The 26798-nt window shown below is 39.2% G+C and overlaps 1 protein-coding gene across 1 annotated transcript in view; it reads left to right on the top strand.

Annotated features, from left to right (window-relative positions):
* The window catches only part of SLCO5A1 (solute carrier organic anion transporter family member 5A1), a 72465-nt gene that overhangs the window by 12726 nt on the left and 32941 nt on the right, over positions 1-26798 (top strand). Inside the window, exons 2-3 of the mRNA XM_059481024.1 lie at positions 19941-20073; positions 26317-26537. Coding sequence (XP_059337007.1) covers positions 19941-20073; positions 26317-26537 — 354 coding nt within the window. The remainder of the gene's footprint in view (positions 1-19940; positions 20074-26316; positions 26538-26798) is intronic.

The following is a 26798-nucleotide window of genomic DNA, read 5'->3' as shown; positions in this document are numbered from 1 at the left end:
TTAGTAGCATAGCATTAGAAAAGAAGGGTTGATGTAACACTTGTGATTGTGTCAGAGAGATACTGGGTGCTCTTAGGACTGCTGCCTGCTGCTTTTCTGTTGAATCAGGATAGAGTGTGAGGAGCAGCATGGTTATTTTTATATGCAGAGGGCCAAAGAACTATACAAGAATTCTGCTCTAATTTAGTCTGTGTTGCACTCCTGTTAAAAAGACTTCTTTTTTTCCCCTAATTTTCTTGAGTAACAAAATGGTGTGGAGCTCAGGGAACTGACAGCTGGTGGCTTTCTGATATAGGAGAATTGACATGAAGAGTATGTGTGGGTGTGATATAACCCCTTGGTGATGTGCTGTGTACTCTTGTTATACATTGTGCCAAAATAGACAGTAATCCTCTTATGTAGGATTGTCAAGTAAGTAATAATAGAGCACAAGTCAGTACCATCAGTTCCGAGATTTTTTTTATGAACATAATTGTTATTCATATCTCCTAGATTCTTTAGTACTTCTCTAAGTTCTTTTAAGTCCTGCAAATGTTATGTTTTACAATAGTGATGTCAGCTGCTATCAAGACTTTCCTATTCATCTAATTGATGCTCTTGCTTTAAAAAGGCCACAGAAATTTTGAGTTTTATAATTCAACTCATTTCCTAATGCGAAAACTTCAGATGAAGAAAAATTTGAAGATCATTTTGTCTGCATAAAACATTTCCATTGTCTTACAAGGAGCCCTGAAAAGATCTGAAGCAATCAGAGTTACTGTCTGCAGGCTGTTCATCCCATTTAGAAGACATGAAGTTGGCTGCTCTGCAGCAGGGCAGACACGATAAGTTGTGCTGGAGGAGAGGAGCAATTAGCTCGACAGCAAGCGCAGTCAGAGCAGGAAGGGAGGTCTGGAGGCGTTTAATTAATACTAATGCCTTTGTGCTTACAAGGACCAGCAGCTTACTGCTGCCTTGCTCTTGTGCTTCTCAAACCTGCTGTCTAATGAACATTAGATTTAGTAAAGCTTTCCAGAAAAGTTAATAAATCATGACTAACTGTGACACATTCCCCCTGAAGGGAATGAGGTACACCTGATACTGAGTGGGAGCAGGGTCTGATCTGTAAAGCTTTTTCATTTTTAAACAGATAACAAGGCCTTTTGGGATTTTTGTACTACATTTGTTTTAACTAATCTGAAATAATGGGAAAGACATGTCATCTGTTAAACAGTTTTCAAGTCACCAAACCAATTAGGGAGAAATAAACCTTTTTTTTTTTTCCATTGTGAAAACAGTTTTGGGCAGGTATCATTTTTATTAATCTGAGTTTCATGGCAAAACTACTTCTGATGGAAAAGGGTTTAGCCACCAGTGTATACTTATTTGCATAGCTTTTCATTTTGAGATGCAATTTGCTATTTAATTCTCAATTTTTATTCATTTTAACTTCCATTCAATCATAGGTGGAAAATACAAGTAAAATCCCATTTGGTTGAAGGTCACTCTCTGTGTAACTCTTGCTTCTGTTTTATTCTAGTACCTCATTTCAAGACATGCCTAGACTCCGGTATGCTGGAGAGGATTGCTTTTTCCATTCGCTCCTCATGAGAATACCAGCTCTGTGGCTTCAGGCTTACGTGTTTTTTATATTTATAAACGTTTCCCTAATGAGTTTCAGCAGTGTATGTTAATAAAAGGATGATCTCTATGATGATTTATTCTTTGTGCAGGAGCACCAACATAATCCAGTTTGAGTTGTAATCTACAAACTTTAGTTTTGGTTAGATGTTGCCTGTGTTTAAATATCCCTGTGTCACCCCTTCCGTTAATGGTTATGTGTAGAAACAGCTTTATTATTCCATTTTGGGAGCAAACTTCCATATAACATTGCAGTTAATACAGTGTTTTATCACACTAATTGCCTGTTAGTACAGTTTTTGTGCAATTAAAGTATTCTTATTGCACATTATCGTATCACCCAAGACTTGCATAACAAGGTAATTAATGTATGCTACCTCCAAGGAATAAATGAAAAGTACTGGATGAGGGTCACAGCCTTTGATAATTATTTATGTTACAAGAAGAAAGCAGAACAGGAATGCTTGGATTTTCCCATTTTGATGGATTTTAAGTGCGTAGCTTTTTGTCTTCTTAGTCTTCTGGGACTCTCCAGCTGAACATTGTTACTGCTGAGGTAATAGCTTATATGGTACATAGAATCATGGAATCATCTCGATTGGAAAAGAAAGACCTTCAAGATCATTGAGTCCAGCCTTAGCTGAGCATTGCAGTGCTAGTTTAGCGTTAACTTGAATTGGATCTGGATGCTGTTTTCCCTGAGGGCTGTCCCTTAGCTTTCATCAGCAGCAGATGTGTTTTGGTGTGATGTGCTGCCTGGAGGGGGTCTCTGACTGCACTGCTCCACTCCCTGTGCTGTGGGTGCCTGCTGCTGCCCTTCCCTGGTGCTGGCTTTGAGGATTTTGTGGGTGGCACCGAGCCCACCTCCAGCTGCTGTGGCACGGCTGCCAGGGCAGGTTCGTGCCAGGTCTGCAGCTCGTCTGTGTGCGCGGCTTTCCTGGGAAGGAGCGGGACAGTCACGGCAGCCGGGGAGCTGGTAGCTCTCAGAACCACCCAAGGCAGCACACACGGGGCTGAAATCCCACCCAGCATCTGAGCCACAGAAAGGCAGCTGCCACAAACACCTGGGTTTTTAACAACTGCCTGAAACTTTCATTCCTTTAGTCAGACACTTTCTTGAAAGGTGTCACAGAGGTGTTTAGCTGAATAGCTCATGTATTTTTAGTATTTTGGAAGAGAGGCTTTTTCTTCAATGTCATATTTGGAACGATGACTTCCTCATTGCACATTTTTCAGTGGAATATTTTCTTCAGAGGTTTTTTCCTCTCTATTATTGCGACTGTTTGAAACTCCCATGCTGTAGCTAACAGTTACGTTATGCATTGATAATCTTCTTACACACTTGTAAATACAAATTTTCAGGGTTTTGTTGTAAGGAATTGTAATACATTATTCATAAACATGGTGCTTGTGTAGAATAGAAGCCAAATATAAAAGCCATTTGGTCTTACACAGTGTAAAGTATTGAAAATGAATGATAAAGTGATAAATGAAGAAAATATAATAGGGATTGGTCTCCCCTGATAATAGACATGCTGCCTTTCTTTCCTTTGCAGTAGGAGTTTCTCTCCCTGCATTTTGAACAGACAAGCAGACATCTCCCCAGGGTGCTGCCAAATGTACCTTGTTCTCCCTTGCCTCAAACATTTCATTTTCTTTTCCTAAAACCAGGAGAACTTATATTCATGCTAAAGTGTTTGTAATCTGTTTTTGGATGATGAATCTGATCTAAAAAAAATAGCGTAGAATAACCTTTGAGATTAAGTGCTCTTCTTTCACTGAGTAGCACATAGGGAGATGGATGTTACAATCCAATAAGGTATTTATTCTGATTCCAAATACATTATTCTTACAATGAAAGGTCAAAGAATTTTCATTTAGAGATGGATAGAATAGGAAGACAGAATAATGCGTTCTATTTTTTAGAAATAGAATGAAGGTGATCCTGCAGAAATGTTAGCTGAAGAAGCTCTGTGAAGCCACAAGGCAGGATACCACCACATATCAGTGCTAAGGGAAACCAGTGTTGAGCCCCAGTGGGGAAGGGCTTGTTTTCAAGCCTGGCTTTTCCTTCCCCTCAGAAATAAAGCTGATGAGTCTCTGCAAAGATCAGTATCTCCACTGTCACAGGGCTGCCTGTGTGTGTGTTTTTAGCTTGGTTTTATTTCATTTATTATAAATGCAGGAGGGGGAGTAGCTCCAATCTTTTAAGATTAAGACTTGATTGTTTGGCCTTCCTTTACCTCCTCCCTGGCCACAGATACTTCAAGTTGTATTATTTGAGTGATGAAGTCCTTGACCTGAGGACCTCTGGGAAGCTGTGTGGTGGTGCCATGCCAGTGGAGGACTTTGGAAAGGAAATTAGACAAACCAGTCAATAGTAATAGCTAAAATAATTTAGAATCGTTGCAAATTTTTTTTTTTTTTTTTCCTAGAAGATCTCTACAGAAGTGAAAGCTGCCTATTTTTTCTTTTCTTTTGAGTAGAATAAAGTGGTAGCTGTAAACATAGCACATAAAACGTATGACTCAGGTGAGCTTACTGAAAAGCTAAGTGCTAAATAGCTAATTACTATTCCACTAATCAGTGCTCCTATTTTCCATCTGAGAGTCTTCAGGATATTTCTGAAACTGGGCAATAAGGAGGAGAAGGCTGTTTTCTAATTTTGTTTCTTCCTGTGGCACTCTGAAGACATTTCATTGCTTTCTGTGGGGTTTTTCCACAGTGTCAAGTCAAGGAGAACATGGTGTGATCTAAGCTTTTTACTTTTCTTTTAAAACTATGCCAGGTTTTTTTAGTACATCTTCTAAGTCAGTTCTATAATTGAAACATTACATATTTTCTGTGATTTTATGGAAACAAACAAAACTACTCTGTCAAAATATTTTCTCTATGGACATTTGTAAAGGTACAACAGAAATCAATGGACGTATTCACAAAAAATGGCTAGCAAAGGCAGTGTCCATCAGCTATGTGCTAAATATCCTGAAGGGAAAACACTGGGGTAGTACCTCTGGGTTGTTCCTCCACTGGACAAGGAGATGCTTGCTGTTAGAGTTACCCACACAGTTTCACAGGTATGAAAGTGAGAAGTAACATTTTAGTTTGGCTGTTCAGCTGTGTTCACTAGGAACAAGTGTCTGATTCTGCTGCTGCATCTCTGCTGCTGTTGTCACTGCACTGTTTGGATCTTTCAGTTGCTGATCTTTTCCCAACAGTTTTAGTGTTTGAAAAGCATAATGCTGTGTTACTATCATTTGTGTGTTCTGAAAGAAACATTTGGCTGAGTGGTTTATTTTATGATTACCAGATGGTGATTTAAATGCGCTCGAACCAGCAAGAGCCTTGGTTCTGTAAGCATGTCTCTGGCTCAGAAAATCTCCACAAAACACTTACAAAGTGATGGGCAAAGTAGCTATGGTGTTTGGGAGCACAAAAGGAGCAGCCATGATGTGTTCGAGAAGGGTTTACACAGTTTGGGGGTTAGAATTGGCCTCTAGGCAAGGACATGTTACTCTGGTGTGACATGTGGTGACCTTGGGCATGCAGCAGGTGAGCTGCTTGGTGGAAAAAGAAATTGCCATGAGAGATCTCAAAGCTGAATTTACTGTGCCCTGTTTTCAGTGTTTTGAGTCCTGTGTTCTGTGTATGAGCTGTGTACCATGATAGACTTCATAAAAACAGCTGAAGAACTTCACCTATGTAAGAGGTTACAGGAGATGAAGGTCTGTGTTTCTCAAAAGTTCTGCAAAGGCCTTTTTAAACTTGTTTTGTTTTGTCTGAGCCATTGTGGTCTGAATATAGTGTCAACATGAATGGCAGAAGTAGACTTGGGATGTTTTTAAAAATTTATTAGAGACTTGCAGTGTGGATTAGGGATAGGCATGTGTCAGATCAATTATCTGCGTATGGATATGGATCATATGCATCCAAGTATGTTCTGTTAGCATATATAAATAATTTATACAACAGTTTTAGTTCAAGGCAATATGATAGAGAAATGTTTGTTCTTGAGGCAATTTTTCTATTGTGGATTGTGTTTTTATTTGCAGTTTGTTAGAAGCAAGTATGATTTAAACTGATTGAAAATTTGAAAGCCTTCTTGCTAGTGTTGTATTTGATTCTTTTAACTTTCACATTTCACAGCCAGTCATTGTACAAGAGACAAATGAAGGCTTGCACTGCACCTTCAGATGAATGTGTTTAATAAAAGTTTGCAAGTGCTCTGTTGAAACTCTGTCTGCACTGTCATAAATTAATCTCATGACAGTATAGTTTCTTAAAATGATCACTACATTGGATAACAATTGCAGTCAGGTATAGCATGCAGTATAGAAATGTAGTACATGCTTTATATATGCTCTTTGGTGGAGTACTAGGTGTTTCAGTTTTTAGTGATGGACATTTTTATTTTTTGTCTATGAGCTGTAGGTTTCCACTTATGTTATGTTGGCAAATTCGTCGGTATGAATCTGAACATGTAGTTAAGGATCCAACAGTGTGTGAAGACATGTCTCTTCTGTCACATGTTGTAGAAAACTCCCAGAGAGTGGGAAGATGCCAGATCAATTTTCATTAGACTTGGAAAAGCTCTGACAGCAGCAGAGACCACTGGTAACACTTGCAATCATGGTTATTCCAAGCAACTCCAGTATTGTTCCTTGAGGACCTCCCTGTCAATCTCTCTCTCTCTCTCTGTCAGAATAATTTAATAACTGAGGTTAAAATTTCCCAAGGAGACTGAGGAAGTCAAGGGACCTGACTTTCAGTGAATTTCTGTGGGATTCAGGGCTCAAATTGAATTTTCTTTGCAAACATAAGATTAGAGTTTCAACAAATTGCCTTTTTTGTGATAAATTGATTGAAAGCTGTGATAGTTTGCAGATTGTGTGCATAAGTGTAATCTTCCAATTAAATCTCCTTAGTATAAATAACTGAAAACATGTTCCCTATGAGAATGGATGCAAATGGACAAAGATACTTAGAAAGAAAAGGTCCCTGAGCTGCTTGAGTGAGCAAAATCTGCATCAGGTAATAAGTTTGATTTTCATTGGTGCTTTATGTGTTATTTCCTGAGCCTGCCTGAGCAGTGTCTGTGTGTCCAGTCGCAGCTCCAGGGCAGTTTCTCTGGGGTGTCCTTGCTCTTTGGTGCTCCCAGAGTCACCGTGGCAGACAGGGATGCCCAGGGGTGGCTCAGGACACCTCGAGGTTCCCTGGCTGCTGCAGCCACTGCTGAGGCCACCACCCCTGCTGGGACAATCTCTGCTGAATGCTCAGCTGATGCATCTGGGAAATGGCAAAGTGCAGAGGCCAGCTCTGGCCCTTTCTTGGCAGGGTAAGGCCTTGGGAGGTGTCTCAAGGCAGCACAGCCAGGAAAGGAAGGTAAAGAGGCTTCTTGTCTTTTGGCATCCTTCTTTGCCAAGGATGAGGTCTGCAAAATCTACTGTGTTAGAGATGAAAGAGAATTGGTGGGATAATTTCATGCTTTATTGGGCCAGAAAGGACTGTTATGTTCATTTACTCTGACATCTGTGTTCAATCAGATTTCATTACAGTGTTATCCCTATCCAAAGCTCTATTTGTATAAAACCATATAGCTTAAAACAAAGCACTCACAGTTAAAGAGAATCTGCCATGTCCCTAGGAATATAATAGAGTTAACTATTTTGTTAAAAAAGTTACTGCCATGAGTGTGTCTAAAGTTGGCAGAAAGTCATTTCTACGTAGCCTCTAGCCACTGCATTTCTTATGTCTGTGAAAGCATCTTTTACTGTAGAAGAATAAAAATATGCTTCATAATCTGTTAATCTAGGTAGTTGAGAAACAAAGCTGTCATGTCTAATTCTACTCACAGAAGAAAGAAAAAGCCAGAATGAATAATCATTTTTTAAAAAAAAATTGCAGACTAAATGAAAGGATATTGGCATTTTTCTCTAAAATATGTCAACTGAATAATTAAATTACCTAATTAGTGAAAGTGACTTTAGCTGATTAGAAAATTTTTCAGATTTTGTAAGTCAGCCATATATGGTGTTTTGAAATAATCTTGGAAAGATCCCTGTGATATAAATAGTTTTCTGTTGGAAATGCCAACACTGCAAGTTAGTAATACTTCTATATTTTATTAACATATCTTATTGGAACTGGGAATGAGCTGCAAATGGAGCTGTAAATCACAATGACAATTTATATCTTAAAAAGAAAGACAAATGTAGCTATGATATTACCATTTGTAATAGGAGACTCTTTTGTTAGAGTGATTTTTTAAAGCTACACATGGCTTTTAAACTACACCTTTTAATAACACTGATAAAAATGTTCTGATGGTCTTGCTCTGACAAATTATGATACAATTTAGTCTTGATTATAGAGATATAATGATTTAGGGTTTTTTATGTAGAGAAAATTATTTGGTTTTGATCATGTTGAAATATTTAGCTTCCCCTAAATTTTTTTTGATCTTTATGTAGGACTACAGATTAGCATTTAAAAAATAATCTTTTTTGCTTGACTCAGAGACAAAACCAAACCAAGGCAAACTAACAAAACCAAACCAAAGCAAATCATATAAAAGATATTATTTAAAATGTCTAACTAAAATATTTTTGAAATTTTTATTTTATTATTGGCCCTACATGTCAATATCTACCTTTCCTCATGAGGCATAGGTTTGTTTCTTTCAGGACCTTACTAAAGTGGTCTAAGGAAATATATTTGTAGCATCATATTTATTTATAGAATCAGTGTCTGTGGTAATTTTCTGTACAAAACAAAAATATAAATTAATTTCCTGCCTTTTGGTTTCCTACAAAACTGTGTTCACCTCTTTTTTCCGTGACTCTCTGTGATCTCCATTTCATTGTCTCTGATTTTCTTGAATATCTCTGACAATTCATGTCCCTGTATCAGATTTAGGAGGATCTTTTCAGGGATCTGCAGCAGCAGCTTGGTGCTTCTGTGTCCTGTTTCATGGGGCTGTATCAGGAGTGTCAGGGTTGTTTGAGGACAATTTGTTTCTCCCTGGTGGGGCATTCATAGCTCCTTAACCATGAGGAGGGAAGTATTTGCTGGGACACTGCTTGATGACGTTTCTCCATAGCTGGGATGAAGAGATTCAGTTTGGTGCTACAGAATGAAACTCTTTTGTCCCCAGGCAGAACATGGAGTTGCATGAGCTCTCATGTCTTACGATCCCTCTGTGGAAAACAGAGGAGGGATCCTTACCCAGAACCAAAAACTGAAGTTTTATTTCCAGAATCAAATATTTCACCATAATTTCAGCTTTGTGAAAGTGCCCAAACAATGTTTTTCCTATAAAGACTGTATTTTGAAGCTTTGGAGATTTTCATAAAATAGTGGTGTTGTCCTTTAGCTAAAATAAATGGTCTCTATTTATAACTGTTACACATGGATGGAAATGTTTTTCAGACTCTTTGATCTGTAATAACATATTCAATATTGTTTCAAATATGACTATACAGCTCTGCATTTCACTTTGCCATTTGCTGTTTAATATATTTTTATTGAAGCTATTGCAGCTTTGAGCCTTTCTGAATGTAGCAAAATAATTTTTTAGCAATACAATAGATTTAAAACTCACAGGGTCATCTGCAAATTGCTGGAATAATGGGCTTTTGCTTACAGGCAGATTTTGCGTCAGATATGAGTAATGAAGTGTAATTACTGTTGTTTCGGTTGAAAGATGAAAATGTAAGCGCAATTTACAAAGAAAATAAGAAGAAATGCTGTGTGGCTTGCCCTTCTTTGCAGTCTATTAGCCAGAGGTAGTGAAGGGAAAAATGATCACCAACATTTTCAATAATTAACCTATGCCTCCTAGGCAGAAACCAATTTTTGAAAGGAAATTAATTCTGAGGGAATATGATTGAAATAATTTACCGCTTTACTTCTTTGTTCTGTTTTCTTGCTGGTGGGACAAAGCAAAAGTGAATAAAATAAATATATAAGTGTGCTTACTATCAGCACCTAACCTTCCCTTTTAGTAGATATTTGGTCTCTTTCTGCTCCTTCCTCACATTTTGTTTTCTAAGCACAAAGGAACTGGCTTTGAATAATGATGAAGTATAAAAGAATTCATGTCAAACCTGCCTCTGAAAAACAGATATTTGTGTGCCATTAGCTGGTTTGTGCACAATAAAAGCCACATCCATAGACATTGGGTATTTAGTGTATATAGATTTTTTCTAAGGAATTAGTACTTATTCCTGGTTCTTCTGATGGTTCATGATGGCATACTCTTAACATCTGGTTTTGTGCCTGGTAAATTTCACTGGGCTCTTCCCTGCTTTTCCTCTGGGAGGGGATGTATTCTCCCAGCTCAGAGATGAGAAGACCTGTTACCTTGTACTTTTAGACTACCTGAATATGATGTAAAACAAATGAAAAACAAATCATAGTACAAAAACTCTGAAATACTCTTCTGGTCTAGGTTCTACTGGTCTTGAAGCTATAGACCTTTTAATCTGTAATTTTAAGTTTGATCTTTTTTTTTCCCCATTTTCTTATTTGGGATCTGCCTGTTGAGGTCCACTTGAAGGCTAAATCTCAGCTTTCACAGTTTGATATTTCTCACAGTTTGATATTTGAAGAAAAGGGGATGACATGCGAGTGAACAATCCTGCCCACTCTAGTGTAGTTAGAAATAATGCTAAAGACATGAAAATATGTTTTAAGAAGCTGAGATCAACACAGTCTATAAGCACATGCCTGGAGTTAATCCCTTGTGAAAATTAAATGTGTATATATAACCTCAACTGCCAAACCATTTAAAAACCCCCAAAGCCAAGCAATTAAAAGGCAGAGACCAGATATTCCCATTTGACATGACCTCATGGAAAGAATGCCGGTGAGTCAAGAGGCTGCTTTAGTATCTTAAAGATAGCCAACAGCTTCAGTGTCCTCTTAGTAGGAACACCACTGAGTGTTAGTGCAGAAGTGCCAAATCCTGCCTGCTTCAAGACAGAAGTCACAGTGGTTCAAGAATACTCTTAATGTGAATGTTAAATTCATGACTGTGGATTTAGCTCTCAGTGTTTGAATTAATGGGAAATAATACAGTGAAATTACCTAACCAGTTATTAATTATTATCTAACCAGTTATTGGTTAAAGGCTTTAAAAATAATTTAGAGTAGTAGCTTGCTTACAATGTAGTTAATAATAGTTATATTCAGTAGATAATTTTCTGTATGGAAGTGGGCACTACTTCTATGACATTTCATTGTTTCATTCTTTGGAGTAAACAGAACTTTGGGATGCTGACAGACCAAGAATTCAGAAGGGACCAAGGAGTTACTCAGTAGGTGTTAACACAAATGGTCAATGTCTCTGTCTAGTTGCCTTCCTATTCACAAAAGAAAACATTTTTTAAGAAACATGCTCCTTTGAAAACTCACAGTTTGGGAATTTCATGCCTAGTCAACCTCTTAGGATATGTTACCTCGTGTTAACAACGCAACATGCCACCATAAATGTAAAGAACTTGAAGATGTGCAGTGTTTTTGAGAGCCGATTTCCAGAAAGTAACAGCCAAGAGTAGAGCTGTGCCTTCTGTTGCATCTCTTCTGACATTCTGACTCTGTTCAGCACAAGTTGTGTGTGCATCTGTCTGAGACCTAAAATTCAATAAAAGTACTTTTCCATATCAAAATTTCCAACGTATGGAAAAAAAATTGGGAGTTTTAAGAAAGTTAGTGTTACTCATGCATTTAAGCAGTTGTTGACACTTCTATTTAAAGAAAATCCCAAACATCTATTTAGGTTGCCAATGCCTTTGACTTCATGGAGAGAATATCAGGACATCTTCGTTTTCAGTTTAGGTTCTGATCATGCAAGTATAGATGCATATATCTTTGGTCATGCAAACAATTCACTTGGGACTATCCATATGCTTGAAGTTAATTATATGTGCTTTTAGAATATCACCAGAAGATTCTTGTGTTAGATTTGGTTTTAGAACTTTTTAAGCTGATAAAATTTCATTTGCTTAATTATCTGATATAAGAATTTCTTTCTACGTGGTGTCTAAATTAAGTTAACCACACTGATAGGAAATTGCACTCAGAAATTGCAGCCATTTTCACTAATCTTTTTCAACAGATGTTTTCATATTTGTTTGCTAACCACAAGTCATTCTTGGTAATATTATCAGCAAATGTTTATTTATAGGTGACTATAAAGAGAGAAAAGGCAGATTTGATGAAAACTCCCAAGTAATATTTGTGTGTTCCAAGCAAAACAGCTGTCTTTAAAGAATGTCTCCAGTTGCCCCTGGAATTTCTACTTCCACAGTTCTCAGGTTTTAGGAATAAAGAAATAAAGACTCTCATTTTAAGCACTGGAGTAATTTTCCTTGGGGCAATCATTTCTTTAGCCAAGTATCTGTAAGGCTGAAATACCATGGTGCAAGTGTAAGCTTTTCTTCTTTGGTATTTTCAGTGTTTTTGGATTTTAGATTGGATGCACACACCTGTGGATGTAACCAAAAGACAAGTACTGAGTCTGTGAAATTTTAGTGTAAGTTGGATTGCTTTGTAGCCACTGTGGCTCTGCAGCATAGCAGTGACTTGGAGCGGCACTGCAATGTATACAAGAAGTACAGATAGGGACAGACAGCCTATTTTAGTTTGTTTTCTTTAGGCTTGCTTTCCTGGGTTTTTACAGGTACAGTAGAATGGGATCCTGTGAAAATGATTATAATGTTTTGGAACATGACCACAAATGGTGAATACAAAGTGTGAAGCACCATAACTGTTTAAATCAGGTAATAATACCTCTTTTAATACAAATTATATCTTAGTAATAAAGCTGTAAGAGAAAAGTAAAAATCTGGTGCTTTTCATCTGGTGTTGGCAAGTCACTTAAATAAAATTGAAACATATTTTATTTAATTTAACTTCCAGCATTTTTAAATAGAGTGGTAAGCTGAACCATTAATTTTCTGTTCCATGGTAGGCATGTAAAATTTTGCTTTAATTATGTTTCTCTATAAATTTGTCTTCCAGATCTGTGGAATCTGCTTGTTAAAACAGTGACAAATATATTCTATACAAAGATCAAGAGAGGCTACTGAAGTAGTTTTGTTGCTCTGTTTATTGTTTTGAGTAGAACACTGGATCTGAGAGACTATTAAAGTCATGTAACACTAATGCATTTTGAAAGGAAGTGATTTAAAGATGTGAACTGGACATTATTATCTGAGCTGCAGTAATGCTCAAAGCATTGTTTTTTCCTGAGCAAATAACCACATTAAAGAAGGAATCCTAAAGCATGTATAGATTCATTTGATTGTGCGTTTGTGATGAAAAGAAGGAAGTGAACCGGTTTCCTGACTAAAAAGCTTTTGAGAAATCTGCCTGGCTTCTGCTCACATCTCAGTTTTGTGTCCTCAGGCTAAAAAGAGTAGTTAAACCTTCTGTTTTGGGGATAACTTCTGTGTAGTGAAATTAGACAGAATGAGGTAAATATGCCTTTATGAAAGGGAGCAATGTTTCTTTGAAAGCTCCTTTATGCTTGATCCTTGCTATCCCATAACAGTGCTGTGACATGAGAGAAACAGGGGAGAGCTGGGACCTGTTCCCTTTTGAAATCTCTGTCTATCAGCTTTGCTCTGTGTAGAAATCAAAACCTGCTCTATACCCTAGAGAAATAACAGTGCTGCTCGTTCTCCAGTGACAGCACAGTGCAGCTGTCCAAGGAAATGTCTGCTGGTAGCACTGGAGAGGATGCTATGGTGCCACAGTATGGTGGTGCTTCTCTTGCTTGCAAAATTCCAGGTGGTAACCCTGCAACTGTTTTCTTAACCTATAGCCCTTTAAATTTCTTGGCACATAAATACTCAAGATTGTATAAAGATCATCCTGTACTTCCGTTAAAGCTCAGTCCTCAGATTGTAAACAAGTAATCTGTAACACAGGGCTTTCCTTGCAAATTCATATGAATGTTTTCTTTTGGTGTTCTCTTTATTCTTCTTTGTGCTGTTCTTTCATGAGAGTGTTGTTCAGCCGGTTAGAAAACTGAATTACTGCTTCAATTAAGTAAATTACACTTCTGGATTTACTAGCCTACTTCACAACTCTAGTGGATTGATTTTGTCTTTTGCATCTCTGTTTTCCAATTAATACCCTCATGCTAATGACAGTTAAGATTTTGGAGTAAAAACTTGAAATCTACAGATATAAAAGGATTATGATTCTATAACCTAAAAAGTATCCTACAAAATCTATTACACTTTTCTGTTGTTACTCTACTATTCTGACAGTAGCAAACATTCATATACATGATCGTATGCATATATAGAATATGCCTTCAGAATACACCCTGTAGCTTTTGCAGGATTTTGCAAATTCTAAACTTCCATTGAAAACAGAATAAAAGTCAAATTCTGCTTGTCTTACACATGTATGAAACGAACAGTTGTACTATGGTGATATGCTGCCAAGATTTGGACAATGGGGTCTTTCAGAAATGTTCCTCCTCCTCCAGTGATAAACTCTGTGTGGTGACATGTGTGTGCACACAGAGGAGATGACAGGGACTGAGCATTATATGCCTTTGTTTTTACTTTTTTAACCAAAGTGTGTTTTTAGAACCCAGAAGCCAACCTGTTGTAACTCACTAATTTTCTGTTTGTTTCTGTTCATCACAAAAAGTGACTTGTGACTTTAATTGTTACTAGCGTGACTAATGTAAAGAAGCAAAGTCAGACGGTTCACAAATGCATTTGAGGGTGCCACAGGGACATGTGCTATATATTCCCATATACAATGCCTACTGAAGATGTCTTTTGGTGTAATAAGAAGAGGAAAAGGACATTCACAGTATTTTTATAACCTCTGTCCCATTGAATAAATTAGGTAGTGTAGGTAGATTACAAAAAAATCTTTGGCAAAAAAGTTTTTTCATGCACTTGATGTGAACCCAGATTTTCAGACCCACAAAGAATTCAGCTCATCTTACTGTAGTCAAAAAGAGTGTGCTGCAATAGGCTGTATGTAAAGCTTTCTCCTGTTGAAGAAGAATCTCTATGAACAAAGCAACAGACAACGTAATAATTTTGTCAAACATTGTCAGAATGGCAGCATTCATTGCAGCATGTCCCAGGATAGCTTTTCTGTGGTAAAGAATGACATTGTTTAATCTTATTTCAGGTGCATAGGTAAATTCCTGATGTAAGTTGGTTACTAATTCTCTGACTCCCCTTTTCTGTGCCATCCAGCATCTTAGCTGTGATGGCAGTTTATGGCTGAGCCTGGCTAGCCACAGCCAGCTGTGGTTTGGAAACTAGACCACCTTGCTAGTATGGTACAGAGCCTGAGATAAGCCATGCTGAGGACATACTTTGTGAGGCAGTGAAGCTCCTCCAGTACAAAGCTTCAAGGAATTAAAGTTGCCATGGCTAGATATCTTGGGGGAAAATGGTCACTTAACTAACTCTCTCCACACCAGGATATTTTTACTTATCTACAGTTTGTGTCAGAGGTAGAACTATGATCTGAAAGACCAGATTTGGGAGGGCTGGGAAAGGCTGTCCCTCATCAGTGAAGAGAAAGTACACCCAGAGGAAGATATGTGCTTGGTAATGGAAACTCTTAACTACAACACCAAGATCTTTGGAGAAGAGGGAGACTTTTAAAGAATCCTCCAGATCTTCGGTCTTTGAAATCGTCTTGTTTAAAGGCCATGTAATTTTAGTAAACCAACCTGTGCTTTCCTCTGGAGACTTAGAATCCTGCATGACAGCAGCAGCATGCTACAACAGGCTTCTGGGGAGAGCTTTTGCCAGGTCCAGTGTAAGCTGGTTGTGTTGAATGTCATGAGTAGTTCTCAGATGGCTCTAAGTCACCCTGAGATCAGCTCTGTTGGTTAGAGCATGGTGCTGTTAATGCCAAGGTCATGGATTTGATCCCTGTGCTGGCCGTTCACTTAGGAACACGAGTGGCTTCCAGCTCAGAATATTCTGTGGTTCTGTGAAGTTGGGCAGGAGTGGGTGACCTGCAGATGTGCTTTCCTAGAGAGACCAATGTTCCCACAGAACTGTGATACAACTTGTCAGCATTCAACATGTGTGGCTAATGCAGGAATTCAGAGGATGCAATCTGGATTCCAGTGCAACGCAATCAGAAGAGATTCAGATTGATGCTGTAGCCCATATGTCTGTATTAACAATGGCTTCCTCCTTTTATCTGTTGAAGATGATTTGTGGTTTGGAGTAGAGCTTTTAACTCATGGAATGTACACCACTTCTGTTTTATCATGGGAAAGGACATATCAATGCTATTTTACAACATAGCTCTTTGTGACATAGGAATAGTAAGGCAGCTTGCAAATCTAAGCACCAGTCAAGCCTATGGCTATGAGGTTATAAGACAAATGCTGGATTTCCTTAGGTGCAGTTTAAAAAAATTGTCTGGATAGTCTGTGCCCTGCCTCAGCATCACAGTACTCCAGCATGTCCCTTGATAAAAATGTTTACTTCCATTTTAAAGGTCTTGGCTGTTACATCTGTGCAACTCCCTAAATCAAGATCCCAGATCATGGCCTGAAGAGGGAGGACCAAAAAGAGTTAGCTGAAATCCCTGGCAGAAGGCTGAAAAGAGGATGCTTATGCATCATCTACATGTTTTTGAACCTTTTTCATCCAAAATCTGGAGACCTTCTAGTGTTCTGAGGGGAAAAAAATCTGAAACTATTCTCCATAGGAATTTTTATTTGTGAAGCAGGTACAATTTTGATGATACCCTAATTGAATCTGTTTCCAGTTTAGTTTCCTTCCTATATCATCCAGTAATCCTGGTGGCCTACTTGGGAATCAAAAACGTCTTTATTCCTGAATATAGCTGTGAGGGCTGTGACCAGAATTTTAAGGGTCCAGGACTCCTGAGTAGCGTGCCAGGGTGACTTATGGAGTTGGTTTGCCCTTCACTTGCACAGCAAGGTTTGAAAGTTTGGGGCAGATTCTTTCAAGTACCTAATTTTGAAATACTGAAATGTTATGCTTGCCATGCTCTGTTTAGTCTCAATTATAAGTGTAAATCAGTTTCTTGCACTTGGTGTCCAATTTCTGATAGTGACCATTATTAGATGCTGAAAAAGATGCTGTATCTTAAAGTGGCAATTTTACAAACTTACCTTCTGCCATTCACCAGGAGTGTGGGGGCTCTGTTTTCTGAAGGACTCAGAAAGTGATGTTTTGCCTGTAAGTTACAATAAAAACAAAGCATCTTGAATCCTGAACAGCATATAGTAATTTTAAAATTGTCAACAGGATTTCTTCCTTTAAAGCAGAACAGTGTACAATGTTACTTTTATCTTTATTGTGCAATGTTTCTGCTTACAAGGAAAACCCTCTGAAGTTTCCAGGTGTACAAAATACTCTGGGTAGTGATCTGAAACATAAGCAGTTGCTGCATTTTGCTGCTTTCAGTGGTGGGACTAAAGCTGAATTAATGCAGTATAAGTATTTTTTCTGAATACCAAAGTGAATGGATTAGGTCAGTCTTTTACTCCCTTTGTGCTTCCTCTCTAAAGATTTTAGAAATCTGAGTTTGCTGTAGTTGTCTGAAACAATTTTCCAAGGAAACATTTGTAGGACAAAATTTATTACTGTTTGTGGGAGTGTGGAGATAGTTTTTTGTTTATTGGGGTTTTTTTTCCTCCTCATGATGTGAATTTTAGCAAATAACAGTTACTGTGGGATTTATCTAACCACTTGCTGCTAAGGAGCAGAGTTTCAATGTCTGATGGAGCATTTTAGGCATACAGAGAATTGTTTACAATCAATCAGTAGGGAACATGGCTGGAATAAATTTAAATAGTGAACAGAGTTCTGGAAACCATTATGTGAAAAGGACTTCAGCAAAATCTCTTTATTCAAAATTTCAGTTTCATAAAAACCAAAAATGTGTTTGCAAAAAAAAGACTTAAAAGTGATAAAACTATAATCAGTTTGTGGTCTGGCAGCATTTTTTAGTATAGGCAGTTTTACCTTTTGTGGTGGCTTCTGTGATTTTTTTTCACTGCAATAAGGTTCTGTTTTTGCTTGCGAGAATGCTGCTTTTCTTCCTTCTCTTATTTCAAAGCATAAGATGGAAATGTGCAAGTTATTTTGGTTTAATCAGGCAGATTTTGTGATCCCTTTTTGCTTATTTTATCCTTGAGATATAACTTGCTGTAACAGGTAACATGGAAACTCAAGCTTTGATAACTTAGTTGTGCGTCTTCAGCTGCTTCAGTCTGGGATTCAGCATGTCTGATTGAGGATGCGACCAGAAAGAATGGAGTCTGGATATTCCTGTTGTTGACAGGGACTGGTCCAGTAACCATCTGGACCTAGACAGAGAGTTACAGAGAATTAGATAATCAATTCTTTCCTGTGCTGCTAGAGGATCTGCAGCAGCTGAGCAGGTGTTGCTGTGCTGGAGCCTGAGTTTTGGTGATACAAGATACATGGGCAGAGAGCAGAGACCAACCCTTCCACCCCCCTGCCTTTTTTACTTACAGCCAGACCGTATGGGAAGCAGGGCAGAAGCATCTTAAAAGGAATGGGTACCACAGGATGTATTAAGGAAGGAAAGAGATATTGTAGGGGAATGGAATGGAGTGGAATAGAACAGAACATTTCAGTTGGAAGGGAACTACAATGATCATTTCATCCAACTGCCTGACTGCTTCAGGGCTGACCAGAAACTAAAACCTGTTACTAAGGGCATTGTCCAAATGCCTCTTAAACACACTGATAACTCTGGCACCTCCCTAGAAACCTTCATGGGTGTTTGACCTCCATCTTCATAAAGAAATGATTCCTGAAATCCAATGTAAAGCTCCTCTTGTGAAGCTTTGAACCATTGCCATGTGTCCTGTCACTGGATGCCAGAGAGAAAAGATTCAGCGAGTAAAGATCCCCTCCTCAGGAAACTGTAGAGCAATGAGGTTGCCCTGAGGCCTCCTTTTCTCCAAACTAGACAAGCCCAAATCCTTAGCTGCTCCTCACAGGTCATTCCTTCACCAGCTTTGTTGCCCTTATCTGGACCCACTCAAGGACCTTCACGTCCTTCTTAAATTGTGGTGCCCAGAACTGCACACAGTGCTCGAGGTGAGGCTGCACCAGTGCCCTACACAGTGGGATAGTCACCTTTCCTGAGCAGCTGGTGGTTCTGTATTTGATGCACCCCAGGATGGGCTTTGTCCTGTTGGCTTCCAGGCCATGCTGCTGATTCTTGCTGTGCCTGCTGCCAGCCAGCACCTCCAGATCCATTTCTGCAGAGAGGCTCTCCAGCCACTCCTCTCCCAGTTTATACTTTTGCTTGATATTAGTCTGTCCCAGCTGCAGAATCTGGTGTTTTGACATGTTAAACTTCATGCCATTGATCACTGTCCAGTGTTCCAGTCTGTGTAGATCCCTCTGCAAAGCCTCTTGTCCCTCCAAAGAGTCAGCAGCACCTCTGAGTTTGGGATCATCAGCAAATGTGCTAATGGTGGATTCAACCCTCCCTGCAGGTTTTTGGTAAATGTTTTGACCAGAACTGGCCCTAGAATTGATCGCTGGGCAACACCACTGGTGACCAGGGGCCCCCTTGGAGCTCTGCCCTTCAGCCAGTTCTTCACCCAGCACAGCCTGCAGCCACTCCTCCCACAGCTGGACAAGTGCTGTGGGGGACAGTATCAAAAGTATTCCTAAAGTGCAGAAAAACCACATTCATCACCTTTTCTTCATCTGTTGGGTGGGTGATCTTACCATAGAAAGATAACAAGTTAGTTAAATAGGACTTTCCTTTGTGAACCTGTGTTCTGTCAATCTCTGAAATAGGAATATTTGATTTCTTAAAATGGACCATTCTTTTATAGACAAAATTAGACTGATGGTAACTAAATTAGAATGTTGTACATTCTAATTTAGAATGCATATTCTCTTTGATTACAATTTTTATTCTTTGCTTTTCTGTTTCTCTACCATTAGTTAGATTTTTTAAAAATTTATATGTTAAATAATTCTGATTTGATTTAAAGGAAATGTTGCCAAATAGGAAAAATTTTATGCAAGTCAGGTATGCTTTCCATCCAGAATACCAAAATAATGTATACTTGCATAATTTGACTGAAAATGTACAGAAAGCAGTAATCTTCTTACTAATATGTCACTTAGGCAGAAGTTGCTGACTTGGTTGCAAAAAAGATTCCTTCAAGTTTTAGCGTGCAGAACTTCTTGTTTAAAGAAACATCATTTATTTTGTGATTTCATGTGTAAATAAATAATGAAACATTAATTTTTTTGATCTGTGACTCTGACCTTTTATTTCCTCAGCCATCATGTATGTAATGGGAGCACTTGGACCTGCAGCTGGATACTTATTAGGAGGACTCCTTATTGGTTTCTATGTTGATCCTAGGACAACTGTGTATATTGACCAGAGCGATCCCCGATTCATTGGGAACTGGTAAGGATCAAACATTTTTCAAAACTATTCTCTCAGCTGCCCATAGTGAATTAAGACGGGTTGGAAGATTTTATCCCTTGAGGATTTGTTTATGGTTGTAGAAGGAGGCTGAGGAAGATGTTTCTGTTGATTACTACACACTAGCCTCTGACAGAGAGGAAAGGTTTGCCACAGGAGTGCACAGGAACAGTGCATGGAAAGTCCCCTATGTTTGGCTGTTCAGGACTGTCCCTGACCACAGTGGGCACTGACTGACAGTGCTCATCACAGGGATGGCAGGGCAGGATATTGGTGTTGCAGGAGTCCATGGACGATCTCTGCTGCTCAGAACCAACTCCTTGCTACTGGAAGTTGGATTAATCTCTTTGGTTTTCCAGAGGAGGCAGCATGAAACACTGAACTCACTGCTCAGATGAGAAACACTAGACTTTGCTGATCCTATTCCAGGTGAAGGAGATAGGAGGGGGTCAGAACATGCCCTTTCCAGTCTTTCTTTCTCAGGGTGATGGCTTGTGTTTAGGCAGCAGATGCTGCAAGCATCACATTATTCTCTAGTAAGGAGTAGGCTTCAGCAGCACTGAGATGTAGCAGCTGTAATTGTTAGCTGATGTCTTCAGGCAGCCTTTGAGATGTGACCTCTTTGGAAATGTGTCTTTGAGGAAGCAGGTCTTGAGGAGGCTTTAGCTGCCTTTTCTCAGATAAATCATAAATCTACCTTGAAGTTTTCCTGCAATCCCAGAAAAAACCTGAAGTTCATTATCCCAGGAAGAGACCTCTGCTCTGTAGGTGTAAGGTGCCGTGTCAGTTCTCATGCCCTGGGTTAGTGTTTGCCACTGCGACATTGCAGTCCGTCTCTATCTGTTTCTGTTTATTCTGCAGTGATCTTTCCTGATAGTTTGATATGAAAAATTCTTTCTTTGGAGGCTTCTTAATCCTTCAAAGATTTAGTCCTGCTGTATTGGTCTTAGTCCAAGAGCATTGCTGCACTGTTTAGTCAATTTTCAGCAAGAGAAAAGCAAAGCTGACTGTGGCCTTGGGGTTAACAACTCCGTGCTCTGGTTTATCTACTGACTTATCTCACTGAAAGCTCTGCTCTGTGACTGTGCAGCAATGTCACAATTCAGACTAGTCTGCTATAAAAGATTTGGAATCAAAGCAAAATATTGTACATTCTTTGTAAAATTCTTACACTTCATGTGTTTTTAATGACATGTCAGAACTGGTAATCAGCATCTGATCAGTACCTTTTGGCAGAAATTGCAATCAGGCCCATAAATATATTTGTTAATTGAAATCAGTGGGGCTGTATGAATGTGGGATAAACTTTTGACTTTATCTATAACACAGCCACTGATATAACTGAGTTAAAACTCAAGCAGCTTCAGCAAAAGTAAAATAGCCAAAGCAAGAAAGTCAGTAAAAGTCATTCACAAGTTTCTTTTTTTATCTTGTTGATTAAATCTGTAGGGTCTTGCTTTCCTTGACGGGTATCCAGGTCTTTTTATTTCTCTTTCATTTTTGACTATGTCACTTCTTTCTCTTAAATTTCTGAGGAGTATTAACTGCTATCAGGTCTCTGATTATTTGTTGCATAATCTGTGGTGATATCTCATAAAAGTTTAGTGGCGTTTGTGTCTCGTTCTCTTTTCTCTTTCCGAATCTATGTCCACCCATTAAAAAAAACAGCAAGACTCCTATGTTGTGAGGGTTAAACCTTTGTCCCTTGCTGCTCACTAGCTGCCTGATTGCAGAGAATTCTGGAAGTGTAGACTTTCATTTCACTGAAATGTATTTTCTGGGATTGTGACATTTTCTCCTTGAAGGGAAGTGCTGTGTAGTCAAGTTTATTTTTATTTATGCAGTCTAACAATTTGAAATGTAAGAGTAGCCCAACACTTACTTTAGCTGACGCACTTTAAAAGTGTGGTTCATTTGAGATAACTTAATGGGAGGTCATATATGAGATTTCTGAGTCTTGTTTCCTTTGAATTGAATTAATGTCTTTGATTCCTATCTTTTCTTTATTATAGCTGTAAGGTTCCTAATGTAACTTATCGTGAGACCCAATTTAACAATTTCCATTGTTAGAGGAGGCAGTGCTTGCAGACAAAATAGTGAGAATAGCAACTCTGACATATGGCTAAAATAAAAGCAGTATAGCCTATTTTTTTCCCTTAAGCTGTTCCTTTCTAGGAGGTCTAGCAGGACACGTAATTTGGTTTATCTCTCGTGCAACATGGTAAAGTAAAATGGTAATTTTTCAGGGTTATGTCTGATCTGATTATTCCTTGAGTTTCACAGGACTTGGATTTCTGCTCCTGGGGCTTTGCACAACTGGGGTTTCTGTAGGTGCTCTAGGCTAAATTACAAGCCAGCTGTCTCTGCCAGCCCATCAAATGTTTGAAACTGTTTTTTATTCAAATGTGGTAACTGTAGGGATATCTGTTAGAAATCATTAATCATGTTGTTGTCTTTGAGAACTGTTAATGTGCTGTACAGGGACCTCATTAGATGTGGAGTAGCCCTTGGTAGTCTGTCAGGTGCTTTGAATGAAATTTTCTTTTGCTGACACTTTTCTGAGTGTTTTCCTAGTTCAAAATCTGTTTGATACTTGGGTCTTCCTATATAGTCTTTCATCAACATTCCACACAAGAAGTTTAAAGGAATTCCTTCAGCATTGTCTGGTCCTTCCTTAGCTTTAATTGCTTTATTTGAGGTCCTAGGGCTTGTGCGGATGCCTTTGAGGTATTCTTCTGCATATTTTCTTTGACTTCAGAAGACAGAAAATCAAGGGGTTTTAAAATTAATTAAATTAATTAAATAAATTAAGCTCCTGTTCTGACCTCTCAATTTCCCATTGTAGGTGTCCTTATTATTTTGGTACAGTCTTTTGTCTGTTTTCCAATTCTTTGATATTTCTCCAGGAAGTTGTGAAGTGTAGATGGTGAGATAATTGCATCCAGTGCTGCATTTGTGACATCTCCAGCATTTGGAATGCTGTTATAACAGTCCCTTTGGATTTGGATTTCATCTTGTACTACATTACAGGCCCTGTCTCCTGTGCTGTTTCCTCCTGAGTGGGTGGTTGCAGATTTCTGCATATTATTGCCACAGATTGTTTCTTTGATCAGTGCCTTTGCAGCTTCTGCCTTTGAGATCCTGAAAAGGATGTTGCTACATTTTTATACAGACTACGGATTTATTTCGTCTGACAGTGCTGACTAATCCTCCTAAAAGTCTGCTTTCTAATCCATGTATGTTATCAGCTAAAATGAATGAATAGAGGATTTTCTGTTTACATAATATCAAAATTAGTCAAAACTTTCAGTCACTTATATTTGCCTTGCAAAAGCTTCCTGTAAGCTTCTAATAAAAATAGTGTTACACATGGCTGTTTATTTGTTGTTTGCCTGTGTGTAATCATTTGCCATGCAAAGCGTTGCATATGAAGTTTTCTTCATTGAAAAATAAAGTTTGCAATATCTTTGCATTACAAATATGAGGCCAAATGCTCTTTGTTTCTTGTGCAAGAAATCCTGTTGACTCAGAATTTTAAATGTTTCAAAATTTGAACAAATATATAATTAATAGTGTAAAGGTAGTACAAAAATACGTAGAAGTTGTTCTTGTACTGGGTTTGCACAGCAAGGTTTTGGTAGCTGGAGGGTTACAGGGGTGGCTTCTGTGAGAAGCTGCTGGAAACTTCACTTCTGCCTGAGAGAGGCAATGTCAGCTGGCTCCACGAGGAGGCCGGCCAAGGTTTACACCATGAGTGGTGGTGGTAGCACCTTTGGGATAACAGATTTAAGAAGGGGGAGACCAAAAGACATGTGCAACACTGGCAGCAGTCACAAGAGAGTGGAATGAGAATATGTGGTAGAAAAGCTCTGAAGACCCCACTGTCATTGAAGAAGGAGGAGGAGGTGGAGATGCTCCAGGTGGCAGAGCAGAGATTCCCCTGCAGCTAATGGGAGCCCTTCATTACATCTTCCCTCCCCTGTCCTGCTGAGGATGGGGAGTGATGAGAAATGGCTTTGGTGGGCACCTGGCATCCAGCCAGGTGCACCGTGATTCTGGAAATTTGATTTGAAATGAAAAAGCTGTCATTGTTGTGGTTGGATATTATAGTAACGTGATTGACTTCACTGGAATTTCCAAATACCAGCATAGATCTGTGTGGTGGGTTGCCTTTGGCTGGCTGCCAGGTGCCCACCAAGCTGTCTCGCTCGCCCTCCTCAGCAGAACAGGGAGAAAGTACAATGGAAAGCTCATAGGTCGAGATAAGGACAGGGAAAACCCCCACTAATTGCTATCATGGGCCAAGTAGACTTGATGTAGGGAAATTAATTTATCACCAATTAATAACAGGGTAGGATAGAAAGAATTAAAAAGAAACCTACAAGCACTTCTGACCCACTCCTTCCGTCTCCCAAAGCTCAGCTTCACTCCTGACTCTTCTACATCCTCCACTGGAGTGATGCAGTGGGCTGTGGAAAAGGGACTGTGGTCAGTTTAGTGACACCTTGTCTCTTTTGCTCCTTCTCGGCTTCAGACAGTCTTTTATTAACTGGGCCAGCACAGGTCCTTTCTGTGGGGTTCCTCCAGGAACAGAATGTTCCAGCCTGCAGCATCCCCTGTGGGTGACATGGCCTGCCTGAAAACCTGCCTCCTGTGGGAGCTCTGCTCCACAGGCCACAATTCCTGCTTGATCCAGCTCCAGTGTGGATTCCTCACGGTCTGGAGGTGGATACCATGGTCTTGTTCTGTGACTGCAGGTGAATCTCTGCACTTGGAGCTCCTTCTCCCCTTCTTCTCTCACCTTGGGTCTGCAGGGCTGTTTCACTTCACACAGTTGCTGTGCAGTGTTTTTTTCACTTTCTTAAGTGAACGCCAAGGCACCACAAGCATTCTGATAGGCTCAGCACTGGGTAGTGGTGGATCTGTTTTCAGACTGGCTGGAGCTGTCTCTGTCCAGCGTGGGACAGCTCATGACATCTTCTCACAGAAGCACCCCTGCAGTCCCCACCCTGCTACCAAAACCTTGCCATGTAAACCTGGTACAATGAGATGAGTCTGTAGTGAAAACTGCACTTCCAGTATGTAAGAAGTTTGTGGGTGGGGTGGACTCTGAGGTTCTCCTTCTTTATGGATCTTCTCACAGAAGCACCCCTGCAGTCCCCACCCTGCTACCAAAACCTTGCCATGTAAACCTGGTACAATGAGATGAGTCTGTAGTGAAAACTGCACTTCCAGTATGGAAAACGAACTTTGTGGGTGGATTCTGAGGTTGTCCTTCTTTATGGAACCAGCTATGTGAGGTTATGTTTCCCTTAGTCTTTCACTGTTATCTGACACTCTGCAATCAGTGTTCTGGCTGTTGACTCCAGTTAACTCTACAGAACTTTCTAGTGCAGCCCTTTTGCCCATCTGTGGTGCTGGGGTGAAGTCCATGAAGCTTTTTGGCTGCAGGGAGGACAAGTGTTTGCAGCTGAACAGCTCTGCTCTGTATCCCACACATTGTCCCTGCTGTGGGTATGTCCCAGGTCATTCTCTGAGAGCCAAGGGATCATTTTAGCATTGTTTTTATATCCCATGTTTAAAAGACGGAGGGAGAGAAGATGAAATTCTTTGTGAAGGCTATTTCAGGTTGCAGTCACAGAACAGTTTTGGGCATAAACCCTGGAATGAATTGTTGCATATCAGTTGTTACATTGAGGCTTTGGGAACTCTTCAGTTGTGAAGGGAGAGAATTGGACAGTCAGGAAAGGGAGAGGTGGGCACTGCAAAGCAGAACAGATTGAGCCCTGATGTATTTACCAGGACATTTTATCTCCTCATGACTTGGACAGCTTTTACTGTGTTCTCCAGAGAAATACTATATTGCTCTACTGGGAATTATCTGTGAAAGGCTAAGTCAAAGTGAATATCTAATTCTTAGCACTCGGTATTGAAAAATTACCAAAACTGAAAATTTGTGGTAACTTAAAGCTGACACTACTTAATAAAATTTGGTGGGTGCTGGATAAGTGCCTTTCAGTAAATTAGCCAACAGAAACATCTTCTGATTAAGGAATGTAGTACAGTCACGGTTCTCCCCCATTCCAATTCTTTACTCTTAGCATCAGTTTTTCATATTTTGCAAATGTGCCTTTCTAGGCAGTGCAGCTTCTAACAGTAACTTTGATTTTTTTGTTTCATGTAATGTGTTTGCTTTTATTTCCATTCCTGTTTTCCTGGCATTAGGTGGAGTGGATTTCTCCTTTGTGCCATTGCTATGCTCCTTGTGATATTTCCCATGTTTACTTTTCCGAAAAAGCTCCCTCCTCGACATAAAAAAAAGAAAAAGAAGATGAATTCTGATGATGTTTCAAGTGATGATGACGTGATGAAAGAGAAAACAAGTAGCAAAAGAGAAACAGACAGTTCAGTTTCTGCCTCTATGGGATTTGGAGAGAATTTTAAAGGTAAAGTTTGTTTTTAATTTATAAATGCTTTAGATTTGGTGTGCAGGGTCATCCAGGATTGTATGGTGTAATTGAAGGCAGTTTTGACATTCTATATTTGCTATTATGTTTTGCTATTGAGATTTTAATAGATGCTCATCCTCTAAAATGACAGGGTGCAGCAATGATTGTAAGACATTCTTTTCCTTGAATTGTCAGTGTTTTTGTACCTGTAACAAACAGGTAGGCTATTTCCTATAGTTACAGGACTCCTACCTCATG

This window comes from Ammospiza nelsoni, chromosome 1 (assembly GCF_027579445.1).
Source record: "Ammospiza nelsoni isolate bAmmNel1 chromosome 1, bAmmNel1.pri, whole genome shotgun sequence".
NCBI lineage: Eukaryota > Metazoa > Chordata > Aves > Passeriformes > Passerellidae > Ammospiza > Ammospiza nelsoni.
This window is presented reverse-complemented; position numbering and strand designations above follow the sequence as displayed.